Source organism: Vicia villosa, linkage group LG5 (assembly GCF_029867415.1).
Source record: "Vicia villosa cultivar HV-30 ecotype Madison, WI linkage group LG5, Vvil1.0, whole genome shotgun sequence".
Taxonomy (NCBI): domain Eukaryota; kingdom Viridiplantae; phylum Streptophyta; class Magnoliopsida; order Fabales; family Fabaceae; genus Vicia; species Vicia villosa.
The window spans coordinates 138,554,300-138,570,714 of NC_081184.1; the positions used below are offsets into that span (position 1 = coordinate 138,554,300).

Consider the following 16,415-nt stretch of genomic DNA (forward strand, 5'->3'; position numbering starts at 1 on the left):
AAAGTCAACTCAATGAATTTGTAGACTAATGTATTACTTAAGGAGAGACTGATGCAGTTGGAATGCATGTGAACCTGAACTCTCAGAAGATTCTGAGTTATTTAATTTATGAATGAATTTAATTGTCTTAAATTTAATAATAAACTTAACTAAGAAAGAACTTGAGGAGAGCTTACAAACCTTATCTTAATGGACTGTTTAACTTAGGAGGAGCTTACAAACCTCATATCCTTAGTAGACTGTTCTATCAATTAATTTATATAGGGGATATAAAACTATTAAAAGTTAAGTAATTAAAAAAAAAGAAACAAACAGTAGCAAAACAAAATTAAATAAAAAATTTATTCAATAATAAAAACCTAATCAAATAAAATTACATGTTTTCTATTTTTTTAATAAAATAAATAATCTAATAATAATAGAAAATATTTTTTGTGTTTTTTAAAATATTTTTTAACACTAAAATAAATTAAGTAAATTAGACAAAAGATTAAATAAATTAATTCTAATAAACTAAAGGGACTTGTTTTTGCTTTTATTTATTTTGATTTAAGTATATGCATTAAATATTTTTTGGACTTTTTTTTTATATATGTTTTAACAAAGCAATACATTCATGTTATAGAATTAACATATATGTTTATTTTTATGATAGTCATGACTAATAATAAAAAATAATACTGACGTAGGAATATATAAGACAAGTCCTATATATTAGGGAAATGTTAATCAGTGCTCCAGAGCACTCTTTAAGTAATTAAAATGGTATTTTTTTTTTAAATGTGTGTATTTAATCTATTAAAAATGTATTAGAAATTAAAATATTGACTTTTATAAAAAAAAAATCTTTATTGAGTATCTTAACAAGTGCCCTGAGGACACTCGTTAGCAAGAACCTCTGTTGTAATCATCATTGTTTAGTTTTAAGGGAGTTTTCTTTTTTTAATTTTTGTTTTGATTCATAAATAATTAATTGGGTTGGGTCTGGACCATTGGTTATTCATCTGTTTTAATTTTCACACTCTATTTTTTATTAGTTTTGCCCCTGATTTTATCTAAAAATTGATCATTGAATTGGGAAGAGTACAAAGAACATAGGGGTTGAGCCCGGGCGCATGCCCAGGCTGGCTGGGCCATAGAACCGCCAGTGAGAGTATGCAACTACTCTATGAACTAAGAGTTTATAATCAGTCTAACTATCTACCAGCTTATCAGAAGTGGATATAATCAACACAAATTCTCAACTTTCCTAAAACCTTTTAAACTAGTACGTGATTTGGAAGTCATTAGAGATTTGGAAGTCATTATATTTATCTTAGGGATGGACAAATTTTATCCGTCCGATTCAAACCGACCAATCCATTAGTTATTTTGTACAATCGGATCGGGTCAGATCAGATGTCGGATTGAATTAGTTGTTTAATTTGAATATTACAAGGTTGTTTCGGTCGGGCTCAGATGATTATTTTGAATCCGTCAAAAATCGAATTCGACCGAACTCAATTAATATTTATTTTATTTATTTTTATTACTATAGGGTAATATAGTATAAAAATAAAATTCACAATAATGTCAAGTTATTATCATTTTTATAGTTTAACAATAACTTTGTATTATCACAATAATATAAGAACTGCACCATAAAATTTTGAATGTTATTTAATTTATAGTTTAAAGTATGATAATGACCAAAATAAAAATAATGTCAATAATATTAAATATGTTATCACATAATAATAATAATTAATAAAAAATAATTATTCTTTAATTATTTTAAAAGTTTGTTTATTATTTTACAATTAAAAAATGAATATATGAAATTTTATTAAAAAATAGTCATTTTAATGAGTTTATTCAAATAAATATTAAACCGATAAAATCCACCCGACTTACCCGCCTAACCAATTTAATCGAATCCGATGAAAACCGAAAAAATTTTCGGTCGAAATTGGATCATTAAAATGAAACCGCGGTTTACGTCAGATTTAAGTTTTAGGCCCGATACCGACCCAAACCGACCGATTGTCCACCCCTAGTTTATCTCGTAATAAACTCTGAATTGTTTTCATGGTTGCTTCAATCCTATGATGCATCGGTGCAGATACTACTATCGATACAAGATACGTTATTTTTGATAAAATTAAGGTACATGTACGTTATAAAAAATATTTGTTTTCTTATACAATGTATGAGTAAAGAACTAAATTGTTAAAATTTTAAAAATAAAAGATAATATTAAGATATACAAGTAATAATAAAGAAATTAAAATACATAAGTATACTATATTGATATTTGAGAAAGTCATAAATATTACGCAAAGTCAAATAATGAAAAAAAATGAAGAGGTACGTGTATCTGGTACCGGTATTTCACCATTTTAGAAAGGGTTAAATATATTAAGCCTCCCTCCCATTATAGCGTGTTTTGCTTTTGGCCCCTGAAGTTTTTTTTTTTACTAAAGGCCCCTTATAAAACACAAATCTTGGATTTACCACACCCTTTTATCCTATTTGCTGACTGGGCTTTGATTGAATTGGCCACGGTCACATTTGTTTGCTGATTGGGACAATGATAATGATGAAAATGGCAATGATGTTTTAATACTTTTTTTTCTTCTGAAAACTCACGTATTCCAAGCCACCATTCATATTCTTCCCTTATCCTTTGAATCTCCCTTCTTCATCTTTTCAAATCACGGTCCCTTTATACTTCAAATAAGACCAAATTAATGAACAGTAGTTAGAAAAAATAGAGAAAGATATGAATACCTGTATTGTATGTTGGTTGTTTACCCCCCAAAACAAATGAACACAGAAATAGGGTTTCCAACTCGATCTGCAACGGCAAAAATTTCTCGTTCAAAGTCCTCAGCTTCGAAACCTTCATCTTGTCGTTGAACGAAATTTGAACTCATTTCGTTTCTCATGAAATTGAAGTATTGATTTCAATTTGGAAGTTCAATCAATTTAACCTAAAAGTGAAGAAATTGCAGAGAACATAAAATTTCAAGGAAAAGAAAATCATAGAAGAAAAAGGGAAATCAAAAAAAGAAGGTTGAAAATTGATAACGATAAGAGAAAAAGAGCCACGTTACAAGCATGGAAATGGAGGTTCATTGAGAGTGGAACTAAGACCTCCTTGGGGATTAGGTGATGTCTTCTAGCAGGTGTTTCCATAGAATCATAGGAATCAGACTCAACACTGACGCCTGAGGAAGAATTGTTGTTCTCAAAACTGATACTAGCCTTTTTTCTTGTTAGCTTGAAAAAAGAATGTGATGCTGATAGCGGAGGAAGCGGTATTACTAGCCTGGGCTGCTGCAAATCGGTCAGTGAAGTTGGTCGAGTGGGTGCGGTGTTTGGTGGCGGTTTGTGGCGGTTATGTGGTGGTTGAAATAGGAGATGAGTCCAGGACTGTTGATGTGATGAAGACGCTGTTCGGCGACGAGGAGTAAATAATGGTGTGTGAATATTGTGATGAGTGTTGAAGTTGGGAAAGGAAAATTACTATTTGGAGTGGAAAAATAGATTGTGGTGATTATGAAGAAAGTGCTGTTGTGGGTTGTTGTGAGTTTTGATTCTAATTTGTTTTACGAGGGAGAGAATGAAGGTTGGTTTGAAGAGAGACTTGTGTATTTTACTGTATCTGTTTATTTTGTGTTTATGGTTCATTTGCAAGTCTCCAAAACTCTCCTGTTGTGATTGAGATTGAAGAATTCAGGAGATGAAGAGGTGAAGTTGTGGAGATTGTTACGATTCTGGAGATGAAGTGATTTTTTCTGTTTCAGCTTGTTTATAAATTGTCCCAGTCATAGAAAAATGCCACCGTGGCCACTACTATAATACCCAGTCAGCATCTGTGGTAATGAAGTGTGGTAAATCCAGGATTTGTGTTTTATAAGGGGCCTTTAGTAAACAAAAAATCCAGGGGGCCCAAATCAAAACTCGCTATAAAGGCAGGGGGCTTAATATATTTAACCCTTTTAGAAACACTCATGTTTCAATCTTTTCTGGGGACTTGCGCCTCCTTTGCTAGGCCATATAAGGGGTGGAAGGATCAATATTATACCGATAGCACACCACACCTAAATCTATGCCCAACATCTCGTCGAGAGAGATTGTGAAAAGGTCCGCATTGATTCTGAGACATCTAACGAGCTTCTTATTCATTATGGGCGGCATATCAACACCTATATAGGCCCAACCGTGTTGGGTTATCATCTAGTTAAAGAGTTTCAAACTCGCAATTTAGAACTGGCCTTAAGGTCTTATTCTTGACTCCTGTTGACAAACTACCTTGATCATGTTAAGAGATTTATTCTTCTTGAATGTCAAGATCGACCATGCCAACAACTTCACTGACATTCTTTTCGCCCCTCAGAGGTGATGAAGGTCACGAGGGGGCTTCTTCAATATCATATTGTGTATGAGGAAAACTCCATGCAAATCAGCCGCAATAACGATCAAACCCAAAATATTGTGATATTTCATATTCAAACCGACCATGGAAGCCACTGCTTCAAATTCTGTCAAAAATGACTTTCATAGGATGCAGTTGTTGACGTTTTCACTCGGTATGATGAAGAAGTGTTCTTTTACGATTCTCTTATTTTTGCCTTCTTCGAACAAGACTGGTAGATCTATGGTTCCACAAGGAGAAGTTAAGGAGTCAGTGAATATTATAAAGTTTCAGTCTTCACAAGGTTTTAAACCTTTCATGCACAATCCAAATCTCATGAAGACTTTGAGGTACATTTAGTCGAACATATTTATGTCGTCAATGAGGATCCCCAATAATAAATGATTGGCTATGACAGCGGTTACGACTCGTGGAATCGTTGCATTAGGAGTTCCATCCACCTTTTCGTGTTCTCGAAACCCTAGGATAAGTCTATCATCTTTTTGCCTTTGGACTACTATTGATGTTTCGAATGAACTTCGCAGCGGAACAACTTTCTTGATAAAAGATTTGATGCCAACCGAATCAATGACGAAGGTAAGAGATATTTTGGATGCTAGAGGACCTATGATGTTTTCAGTGGTTAGATCAGAAGTCATATATTTTGTTCGAGTGTAATTGTTGACGTGACTTGTGACTTTGAGTAAAAGGAAATTCATGAATCAAGAATTAATCCATATTGACAACGCCACTATTATGTTAGGAAACCGACTTATATAATAGTACTATTATAAATTATAAATATATGATTAATATATATGTATTCGTATCCGATGAATAAATGAGGGTACTCCATTTTTTTTATCAAAAAGATATAAATTTTTTAAATAGTTAAAAGTATAATAACAATTTTTATTGAAATTAAAAAAAAAATCTATTTCATTCTTTTTAAAAATAAAACAAATATACTGTAGTACTATTAATTCCCGTCTTTAATATACCAAAAACTTTATTTTTTAGATTTATTGATTGAAGAAACAATGTATTTGAATTATAAATAGTCTAAAAACATTGACTTTTGAATGAATCTAAAAATAATTTTTTTATATTAAAAATTATGTTAGAATTATATTTCAAGAGAGTAGTAGTAATATTTTAATTTTTTTTGGTTACAAGTAATATTCTAAATTTAGTGTTACCATGATTGACGCGTAAAAATCGTCAGACCCAATTAGTAATAATGTTGAGCAATTAAGATTAACAAAAATTAAGACGTAGTTATCTCCAAATTTAGTGGGCAATTAGTACTAGAATGAATGTCTACTTCTTCATTGCTTTGCTCAATGAAGAACCAGCTGTGATGTTTCTTCACCGGGTTCAATTACTTTCAATTTTTAATCAATCAAACAACACAGAAGAAAACAAATAGATCTAAAAGACAAAAAAGCCCTCGCATAGGATTGGTATAAAACCTTGTGGAAAACAAAACAGCCGTCAGCCGCCTACTTAGAATTCTCCGTCAAACCACGACGACTCATGTGGTGTGGGCCCCACTTTCCCTTTCCACACCGTCGACTACGTCGTCATCCCACACGTTTTATGTTCCAAGTTCCAACCAATTAAAAGCAAGTAACCAACATAGAGATTCCATGGCAGTGATCTAGTGCGACGCTGGTCTACGATGTTCACACGTACTACTACTATACATTCACAGAACGTGTTCCAAAAGAAACCGACATTGCCGACCAAGCACCACGTCACAGTCCATTTCCACTTTCATCTACTCCTACTCTGCCACGTGTTATCTTACAACGGCTATATTTTTATACATTTTTTATTTAACCGCCAGGAAACTTCGGGAAAATTCATCATCTCTCACGCGTTTTTTCTCTCGTTTAACAACTGTAGTTTTTTTTTGGTATTATTTTGTTATAACGTATTAATTTTTTAAAAGATTTTCATGAAAACTTTCACAAAATAATACTACCCCGCTCATTTTATTTATTTATTAAAAAAATTGACTTTTTAAATACATTGTATCTGGACTGTATATAAATTAAATTTTAAATTAAATATATTACTTTTTTTAATTAATTTGAAAAGTAATCTTTTTTAGAAAAAAAAGAGAGAATAATTTTTTTAAACTTTTGATCTCAGAAATAGAGATATAATAAATTTTAAAAATATAATAAAAATAATTTTATATAAATTTAAATACCATAATTCTGAACATTAAAATATTATCTTTTATTTTGCTTAATTATAAAATATGAGTAGAATTTTTAATTTACCTCATAAATAATGAATATGTTTTTGTTTAAATTGAATCTCTATGCCAAAATAATGCTACAAATATTAACTTTTAGATTACAATGAAATTTAACAAAATTTAAATCAGTGTATTTTTTTAATATTACATTTGTATAAATAATATTTATCAAGTTTGAAAAAATATTTACCATATTTTCCAGTATTTTTGAGTAAATAATAAATAATAATAATAATAATAGTAATAAATTAAAGAAAAAATTAATGATAAATATAATTAAATATGAAATGCAGAATTTATATATATATTAATTAAAAAATTGTAGTTTTCCTAAATGAATCAAATTAAGTCATAATCAAATTACATTTAGTATATATGTCATTTTTACATATAATTCCCAAATTATTTTCATAAATATTTACATAAACTGATTTAATTAAATATATGTGTATTTTTTTTATTACATTTCTTATATCAATATTAACATGTATTTTAAAAGTACATATTAAATTTTTTACAAATAGTTATTAGGATTTATATTAAAAAAAAACAATTTTTAACTTAAAAAAAGAAAAATACTACTATATTTTAGTCAAACTAATAAATGGTATCTACAAATTCCAAAAATATATTTTCAATGTTCACTAACAAATATCTTTAAAACATTAAATTAAATTATAGTAATTATTAACGGTAAGAAAATACTTAAGTTCTTAGTATTATTATTTTGATAGAATATATTAATTTTAGAAATGGAGGGAGTTAAAAATTTAAAATTTTAATCAAAAATTTCAAAACTTAATATGGTGGGTTTTGGGTTCTATATAAACGGGTTTAGTTTCCCCCCTTTCGAGCCTCAAACGCAGACTCTCATTTTACTCATTCAACAACAACGAACACAAATAGTAACCTCCATTTCCAACTTTGATTTTTTCTTCTCTATTTCATACAACAAGTTAAATAAACAGATTAATTAAACTGTGTTTATTTTTTCTCTTTTTGAGCGCGTTGATTTAAAAACCGTTGCAGATATGGGTTTAGGGTTTGATAGTTACAGTTATGGACGTGCACTTGGAAGGAAGAGGGTTGTTGTTTCCAATAACCATGAATCTTCTTCTAGTGAAGATGAATCGATTCCAGTGATGTCTCCATTGAAGAGAATGTGCAGCGGAAAGTTCAATTCTGTTTCTGAGAAATCTCGTCTTGAAGCCCTCCCTCAAGATGTTCTTGTAAGTATTTCAATTTGATTTTTCGTTTTTAATTTCACAGTTTTACCGATTTCAATTTTGATTATCCTGAAATTTATTTATTTATATAAATTTAATTTGATTTTTTTTCTGGATTAATTGCAGGTTAGGGTTTTGTGTGGTGTGGATCATGATGATTTGGATCAAGTTTTTGAAGTCTCTACAACAATTAGAGAAGCAGTAAGTGTTAATTTTCAACGTTGACTCAAATTGTGTTATTCAATTGATTGATTGTGCTAATTTTCTAACTTTTTTGGTTTTGGTTTTGGTTTTGCAGAGTGAGATTGCTAAACAGATGCATTTTGAGTTCAGTACTCCAAAGAAAAACACTGTTGCTGCTGTTCGTTCACCGTTCGATACTGAAAATGCTTCTGATGAAATTGAAGCTCCAAATGCACCATTGATGTTGAAGAAATCTAATTCAAGGTTGAGTACTAGGAAACTTGCTGATATCTCGGTTACACTGTTTCCTTGATTTGATTAAAATCACAGAGGGGAAGAGAAGCATTAGCTTGCTTGATTTGAGTATATTTGTAGAGAATAGAAGCATAAGTTATGAGGAAGTGAAACACAGTTCTGTTGTGTTTTGGATTAGGTTGAGTAAATAGATTGCTCTTTTTGTTCTTGTATATTGAACAACTATACTTTAGACAAGGGTTTCTTAGAGGTTCAGGATCTTCAAATCTTTGGTTGAAGATTGATTTGTTTTTCTGTTTTCTGTACATCTATAGGCTTAATAGATTGTGACAGATTCTATGCATTTTGTTTGGAGGGATAGATATCATAGGCCCTGCCCCTTCTAGTAGGCTGATAAATTTGAGTGTGTATAGATACCAATTGCATACTCTTTATGCTTTTTGATCAATGATTAATGTTATTGTTTTTCCTTTGGTTATTAAATTTGTCTCTTGGTGTTTTTATTATGTTTTCTTTCCTTTAAAATCTTTGTATTAGATTCATTTTCCTTTGATGGGAGTAGTTGAAATATACACTGAATGTTCATAACTCAGGTGAGTTTTTCTATTTTTGATAGGAAAGTTGTCTTTGTAGCTAATGCACAATAGTGCCCCACTGTAAAGTGGAAATAATCAATAGGATGTTTCATCATCAATCATGGTCCACCAAAATTTGAGGGAAACTTAGATTGAGATAATTGACTCAATTTGAATCATCAATCATGGTCCACCAAAATTTGAGGCAAACTTAGATTGAGATACTTGACTCAGTTTGAATGAATATATTTAGACTTGAAGACTGCAGTGCTATCCCTTTCTCTCTTTTGGTTCACTATTGTTAATATAAATCTATATCTATGGGGCCATTAGAAAACATCAAGTTTATGAATGGCTAATTGATGTACTATTGTTTATGAATGGGGGCCATCAGAAAGCCTCAAATTTATGAATGGCTAATTGATGTACTATTGTTTATCTTTGTCATTAATATAGGCTTTTTTTAAAGGATAATCTTCAAAGAACATAGGTTAGGATTAGGATGTCCCTTTATCTATTCACCACTAGATGCCTTCCATTTCATTAGAAAAAAACTACTCTCTCCGGTCTTATTTATTAGGGGTGTGCAAAATAACCGGTTTCCATAGACCGATATAGAAAATTTGGTGGACCATTTTAAAAACCCAAACCATTTTGCATAAAAACTGACCCAAAACCATTTCATTGAACCAAATTAAAACTGGTACCCATTATAAAAAACCAATTCTTAAATGGTTAACCTAATTTTCTATCACTTGCATAAGTTTTTTTTTTTTTTTTTTCAAAACATAAGTTTTTTTTTTTTTTCCATTCAGTGCTTCTTCTTCATCTTTCTTATTTTTATACTGATTTCGTTGAAATCAGTATAAAAAAGATTAAATTTTATTTGCTTCTTCAATCCTTCATTTTTCAATCAACTCTAAGAATACTTGTTCTTTTGGTTTTGTTGGTTGCTAAGTGATTCTAATAAATCTCTTGCATTTTTTTCATATCCTTCAGATTTTCTAGATTTTAAAAGCAATTACTCTTTCATCTCCTCTTCCTTTGAAGGTTTAAACTTTGTTCTTTCTGAGGATTTTTTTGTTATCATTTTCATACTACTTTTTTGTTGTTTTGTTGTGATTTCAGCAAATTAAGATGGGAGATGGAAGACAAAAATGAAGTGTATAGAGAACGCAAATTGATTTTTTTTAAAAACTGGTTTTTTATATAAAAAAATTGTTTTAAAAAAAACTAGTTTTGAGAGAACCGGTTTAAAATCGTTTTTTTTGTTAAAACTGGTTTTTATGAAAAACCGGTTTAGAACCGAACCAATTCTTATGTAAACCGGTTTTAAAAAAATAAACTGGTTTTAATAAAATAGTTTTAAGATCCAAACCAAACCATATATATGGTTCAATTTGGTTTGGTTATTGATCCATGCACACCCCTATTATTTATAAGCAAATTTTTTTTTTTTTAATTTTATTGAATAACGAATGTATCTGGTATATATAATAAATCAGATACATTCAATACTCAATGAACCTAAAAAGAATATTTTTTTTAATAAATAAAAAAAAAAAGAAAAGAGTACATTAATCAGTGAAACTAGCTTATACATGCTCAAAACTTTGCTGCTTTCCATTGGAACAAGCTTGAATTTGATGCTACTACAGTTTAATAGGTGGGTATGGATAAAAATTTATGCCTAAATGTGTGAACTCAATTAATTAGAGACGAAGTAACATATCATCTCGTTAACATAATATGCTGTTGCTTTACAAACACTATGGTGGTGGGTATACTTATAATCAAGTTTCCAACTTAAGAAATCCCTTTTCAAAATTATAGTGCAGTCACAAAAACAATACTTCTTGATCATTAAGCAAAGTTTGCCTGACTTATTATTGGTTAGAAAAATTGAGTTTTCATGATTTTCTTTAAATCTTTCTTTTTACTTATTCAAACTGCCATACTTCATCAAGTTTAATGGCTATAGAAAAATAATTTTACACTGTTGTTTAATAGAAATACATCACTCACCATATCATACTAATAACTTAAAAATTTTATTCTAATTTGACAGAATATATAATCGTGATTGGTTAATAATATAAAATTACTTTATATTGTTAGTACGCATACTATTTTTTCTTCTTCTTCGTTGGTAAAGAGTAATAATCAAACAAATGAAATTATTTCAGCTAACCAAAAACTGACCTTAATTTTTTATTACCATATAGTATGGTTATTTGGCTCATTAGGATTATCTCAAGTAAGTATATCTATCAATATGTACAAATTTAACTTAATCAAATAAAGATTCAAAGAAAAATGGATTTGGAAGGAAGATACTAGTAGTTATTTTAGTTGAAATATTTACATTCGCTTTAAGGATGGTACTTTCTGCCATGTGTGGTTAAAGAGGTCGTTGTTATCTGACAATACAACATGGTCACTATCACAACTTAAAGGCCAAAATCTAATTTGTATTTATGAATAACATAATGAGAATTTAATAACACATAAAAGAACATTAAAATAAAAGGAAACATATAAAATCAGAAAATAAGTACAGTATCAGTACCCGTAAAAAACAAAGGTACAGTAAATGTTTACACCTACATACTGTTGATCAATTTAGTGATCTGTCAATAGTTGTGAATTATTTAATGTATTTTACTACTAAGCTACTAGGTGTACGTTTGAAATAACATTTTCAAACATTTTCAATGGTTACTTTTTACACCCCCAATTAAGGTTGGCAAAACGGGTTATCCGTCTGTGTCCGTTCTGTTTAAGTTCGTTCAAAAGTGAGTTGAAGCGGATCAACTTAGATATTCAAATTCACAGAGAAGTTAACTGGCTATCTCTAAATACATGATACTTCCATTTTTCATTATTTCAAAAATTCCAATTAATAAATTTGGGGTGGCCAAAAATAAATTTATGATAGTTTTAGGAGATTTTCGGTAACATATCAAAATTCCGGTAGTTAATTTATAAATTTCTAGTATAATTTTTGAAAATATTTTTTTATATTACCAGAAATTCGTTCGGGACAGTTTGATGAATGCTTAATTGTTGTGAATTTGAGTGTGAATAATTAACACTCATCGACTTAATTCATTTGCTTTTTGTCAATAAATCTCAGTGTATATTCGGTATAGTTTATATATAGTGTATATATTGTGTTATCGTGTAAATATCGTCGAGTTTAATCATTTTTTATCTCATTTTTGTAAGTATTTAAGAATTGATATTTATTCATTATTAGATAGAGCATTGAATAAGTTTTTCAATGCTTCGAACCAGGCAGAAATCAGAGTTATAGTTCTCAAGTTATGGACGAAATAAGATTTCAAGCTGCTGTTGAGCGCTAAGCGCATTCTACGCATTTAGTAAAGTGTATAAATAAAATTGTAAACAAATTTTTAGGGTTATGCTTTGGGGTATTTGTTCCCAAGTCATCACCTTCATTTTTCTTAGGTTAGAGCTTAGAAGATAACATTTGGAGGTTGTAATCAAATGATCCAGAGTCGAAGTTTCTTTGCTCGTGATTATCACCGCGAAAGATTTGGTTTTCTTCTTCATTCTTCTCTTTGTAAGCTTCATTTGTTAGGGTTTGTTTGTAAGTATACCTTGTTTGTATGTATATTGCTCATGGTATTGTATAAAATCTCTTTTACAAATCAATGTTGATGTTTATCCTTGTTTTTACTTTGTGCTTGGATTTGAATTGCTTTAGAGATAAACTCCCCAAATCTTGTTCTTATATGAATATTTGCTAGGTTATAGACTCTAGAGATAGATTTAGGCTTAGTATTTGCCTTGGGTATCGACTCTTAATGCCTCTGTATTGGTTGAGTTACACGAGATATCGCCAACGAGAGTAAAAATGTTGATTTTTCACTTTACGTTAGACATAAGTGGTACGTGATGATGATGACGAGTGAATTAGGTTGAGTACAACTAAGTGTCGAGTTTAAGTATTTAACGGGTATGTGAAATTCAATCCCAAGAGTTCTGTCCTTTCCGTAGAATGAATTTTTTTTTATGTTCATATGTTTAATTCCCACATTTACACTTTTAAACCCATTCAAACCCAAACTCAAAAACGCGAGACTTTTTGAACGACAATTCCATAATCACTAATCCCTGTGGAGACGATAATTCCCAGAGTAATACTTTCAAATCTTTTGCTTGCCGCTTCAGCACCTGCTTGGCCTGATGAGTTTTCCAGTAACAACGTCGAAGGCATCCTGCTACCGCTTCTCCGCCTCCTTAAGAGAAGTCTCCGACTCAGTTACCAAACGACCAAGGTAGAAGGGGATCCACGAGCCTTAGCCTCTTCTTATAAATAGCCATCCTTCTTAATCTTTTTCTACAATACAACTAACTCCTCCTGAAGAGTAGAGCAACTCCATTCCGTAACTTCACATTTCCCTTTCCTTGGAGAGATTACCAGGAGCCATGAAATCCCTCCGCGAGCAGCGGAAAGATAAAATACAGAGGATATCATATACATATTGGAAGTGATCTTGGAAATGAGTTCATGTTTCTCTGCCTTAGAGATTCAGAATGAAGGACAAATATAACATAGAGACAGTAGCGACAACCTCCTTAGGAGTACGAGCAAGTTAGGAAGAGAAGACGTCTGGCATCCACAAGAGTATTGTCCCCAACAAGACGAGTCCATTTTGTAGAACCCTCTCCTTGTGGAGAATGTTCATCCTCATCTCGTGCCCTCTTATTTGAAATTGGAAGTGGGAACGCATCCCCACGATTAAAGTAGTCGTGAATGTGGCCAACTGGTCAACCTCAGAGGAAATAATTGTAGTCTTAGTGGTTGAGACAAGAGCAACGGGCGATGCACCAACTATACTCTAAGGAGAAGATGTCACAACCCAGCTTGAAGAGCCAAGATTCACACCTTTGGCATTGGAAAGATCAAATAACATCTTTAGCTTGTCCATTTTTTCTATGCTATCTGTAGAATACAATCATACATGTTAATAAAAAAACCCAAGTACTCTGTCCTCACCAAATATTTATTTCCTCTATTCTTAGTTGACTGCACTCATAATGGTGTAACCGCTAATTTGCTTTTTCCTCACCTTGATAGGGGGCACCTCACCGAGGTCGAACCGTTCCTCAACCAAGAATACATTTCTTCTTTCATCACAGTTTCATAAGGGGAAAAAGGGCCTAGACTGGTGCGATATGAATGTGCATCCCAGTTAAAATGAAAATAAGACCATTACTTAGAGAATAAACCTCGACATAAGCGAAGAGAATTGGCAGGGAGGTAGGAAAAAGTAAGATGAGTCGCGGGCGTGAGTGGCTTTACCAGCATGAAATGCCCTATAAAATCTCCCTAATATAGGGGGAAGGGATCGAACCAAGGATTAAGAGGATAAAGGTTAATGAGCCATTGGTCTCGGATGGGTGGAACGCAACAGACTAAATAACAACCTTAGGAAGGCTTCCAAGACTTGTATTCAACGCACAAATGGAATGCCTTAATGTAAACCCAAGATGTCAGACGGAGTTGAGAGGGGACAATTTTAAAATTCTTCAAGACGGATACTTCAAACTCAGAAAAGGCAACCAGAGTCCTATTCTTGTTAATAGAGTCACACTGTTGTCAAAGGAACTGCATATCCTTTTTTCCTACTCCACTGGAAGAGCCATCCATTTTATGGATAGCCGACCACAATTCCAACAACATCTATGGAAACCTCGATGCTCCGTACAGATGAAGTGACCACTACTTCTGCATCCACCTAGATATTTTCCATCGCATCCAATCGATCTTGAAGATCTAAGTAGGCCTTCACGTCAGCGTTGCTTGGTTGACTATTATTGGTTCTTAGACAAATTTGAATATAATACTTAGAATTTTCTATCTTTTGCAGTTGCATGTCCCTAACACATACAGGGAAAGAACCCCAATAAGGTTATTTTGTTGCTTGTCTTATCGCTTTCGTGTTTAATTTATTATTGTTTACTAAGCCTCATTCGTAATTGCATAACTCTGAATCAAGTTTGAATTAATTTGTTTTTAAGCATGCATAAATCAATTATTATGTTTGAGATTTCATCATGATTGAAATTCTGGTATCAAATATGTGATGTCGAATGAGATGTCATTGACACAATTATGTGTTGATTGAATACTATGGAACAAGATGGTTGCAGTAGTGAAAAATAGTGCAGGAAGAAAAAAAACACACGAAATTGTTTACCTAGTTCGAAACAACCTTCCTACACCGGGGGCTACCAAGCCCGGGATGAATCAATATACGATAGTATTAATTCGAAGTTAAACTTCCCCGTTTACAACTTCTCACTTAATCACTACCCTTCCTATGACTTCTAGCTAAGATTCACCTAGGTATGAGGCCCTCCTCAAATCCCCATAGTCACAACCCATGACAAAAACACGAACAATCAAAAGTAGAAGACACTCCTCAAATCCCTCCTCAACTTTTTTTAGTACAAGAAAGACTTTTAAATAAAAAGAAAAATATATATTAGAAAATAATTGTAAATTTACACCTACATATATCAATTTAGTGATCTGTCAATAACAGTGAAGCATTAATGTATTTTACTACTAGCTACTTAGTGTACGTTTGAAATAATGATTCAATGTCTAGTTTTTACATTCCAATACATTTTTTATAGTGATTTAGAAGCTCAAAATTTTAATACATATAGTTCAATGTGACTCAATACAAAACACATACTTATGTGTAAGTTATAACATAGTGAAGCTCATCACATTATGATGGCGACTTACAACTATTCTGTCCATGGCGAAATGCTGTCATTTTTCCAAAATGAATGTTAACATTATTTTTATAGGACAAAACTTAGGTACAATTCTTTATGTGTGGTTCTTACTATTTACCAATGAAAATATGACAAATATACTTAAATATAATTTAGTGAGTGAAAATAGAAAAAATTAACATGTGTAATAAAAAATTATATACTTGTCATAACTTTATTGAAAAATAGTAAGAACCACACCTAAAGAATTGTACCTAAATTTTGTCCATTTTTATATATCATAAAATGTATAATATTATAACTGCGATTAAAATAATTATTTCCTATGCAATTTTATTGTTGACATTTGGAAAAAATAGACATTTTAACTATCTAAAATTAAAGACGTAAAACAACATTAGATATACTGATTTATCCTGCGGTTTTATTCCTGATGATATATAATATAGAAAACTATTTCTTGCGGAAAGATACTTGGCAGAAAAATGAACAGGTATTTCTGCGGATCTTACATCTTACTACTGAAATTTTACATAAGACTTAAACTGCAGCAAGCCTTTAACGCCAAAAATCCTGGAAAATCCTGGGAATTTATTACGGATTTTCCGGAAAAAATTACTGGATATTTTATTGCAAAATTTTTTTTTTTGAGATAATTTTATTGCAAATTTACCTACAGTGTTTTTTGATTTATATATATCATTTTCTTCAAAAAAAAATTAATAAAA

At 31.2% G+C, this 16,415-nt stretch overlaps 1 protein-coding gene across 2 annotated transcripts; it reads left to right on the top strand.

Annotated features, from left to right (window-relative positions):
- Window positions 1-7,510: 7,510 nt before the first annotated feature.
- Window positions 7,511-8,815, top strand: LOC131607510 (F-box protein At1g61340). Of its 2 annotated transcripts, XM_058879512.1 has the most exons (4): window positions 7,511-7,573; window positions 7,698-7,897; window positions 8,021-8,095; window positions 8,193-8,815. In XM_058879512.1, exons 2-4 carry the CDS (start codon window positions 7,700-7,702, stop codon window positions 8,388-8,390), a joined length of 471 nt encoding a protein of 156 aa, XP_058735495.1. In that variant the 5' UTR covers window positions 7,511-7,573; window positions 7,698-7,699; the 3' UTR covers window positions 8,391-8,815. The 2 variants fall into 2 exon arrangements, with proteins under 2 accessions (XP_058735495.1, XP_058735494.1); XM_058879511.1 differs by having other exon boundaries at window positions 7,511-7,897.
- The last annotated feature ends 7,600 nt before the right edge of the window (window positions 8,816-16,415 follow it).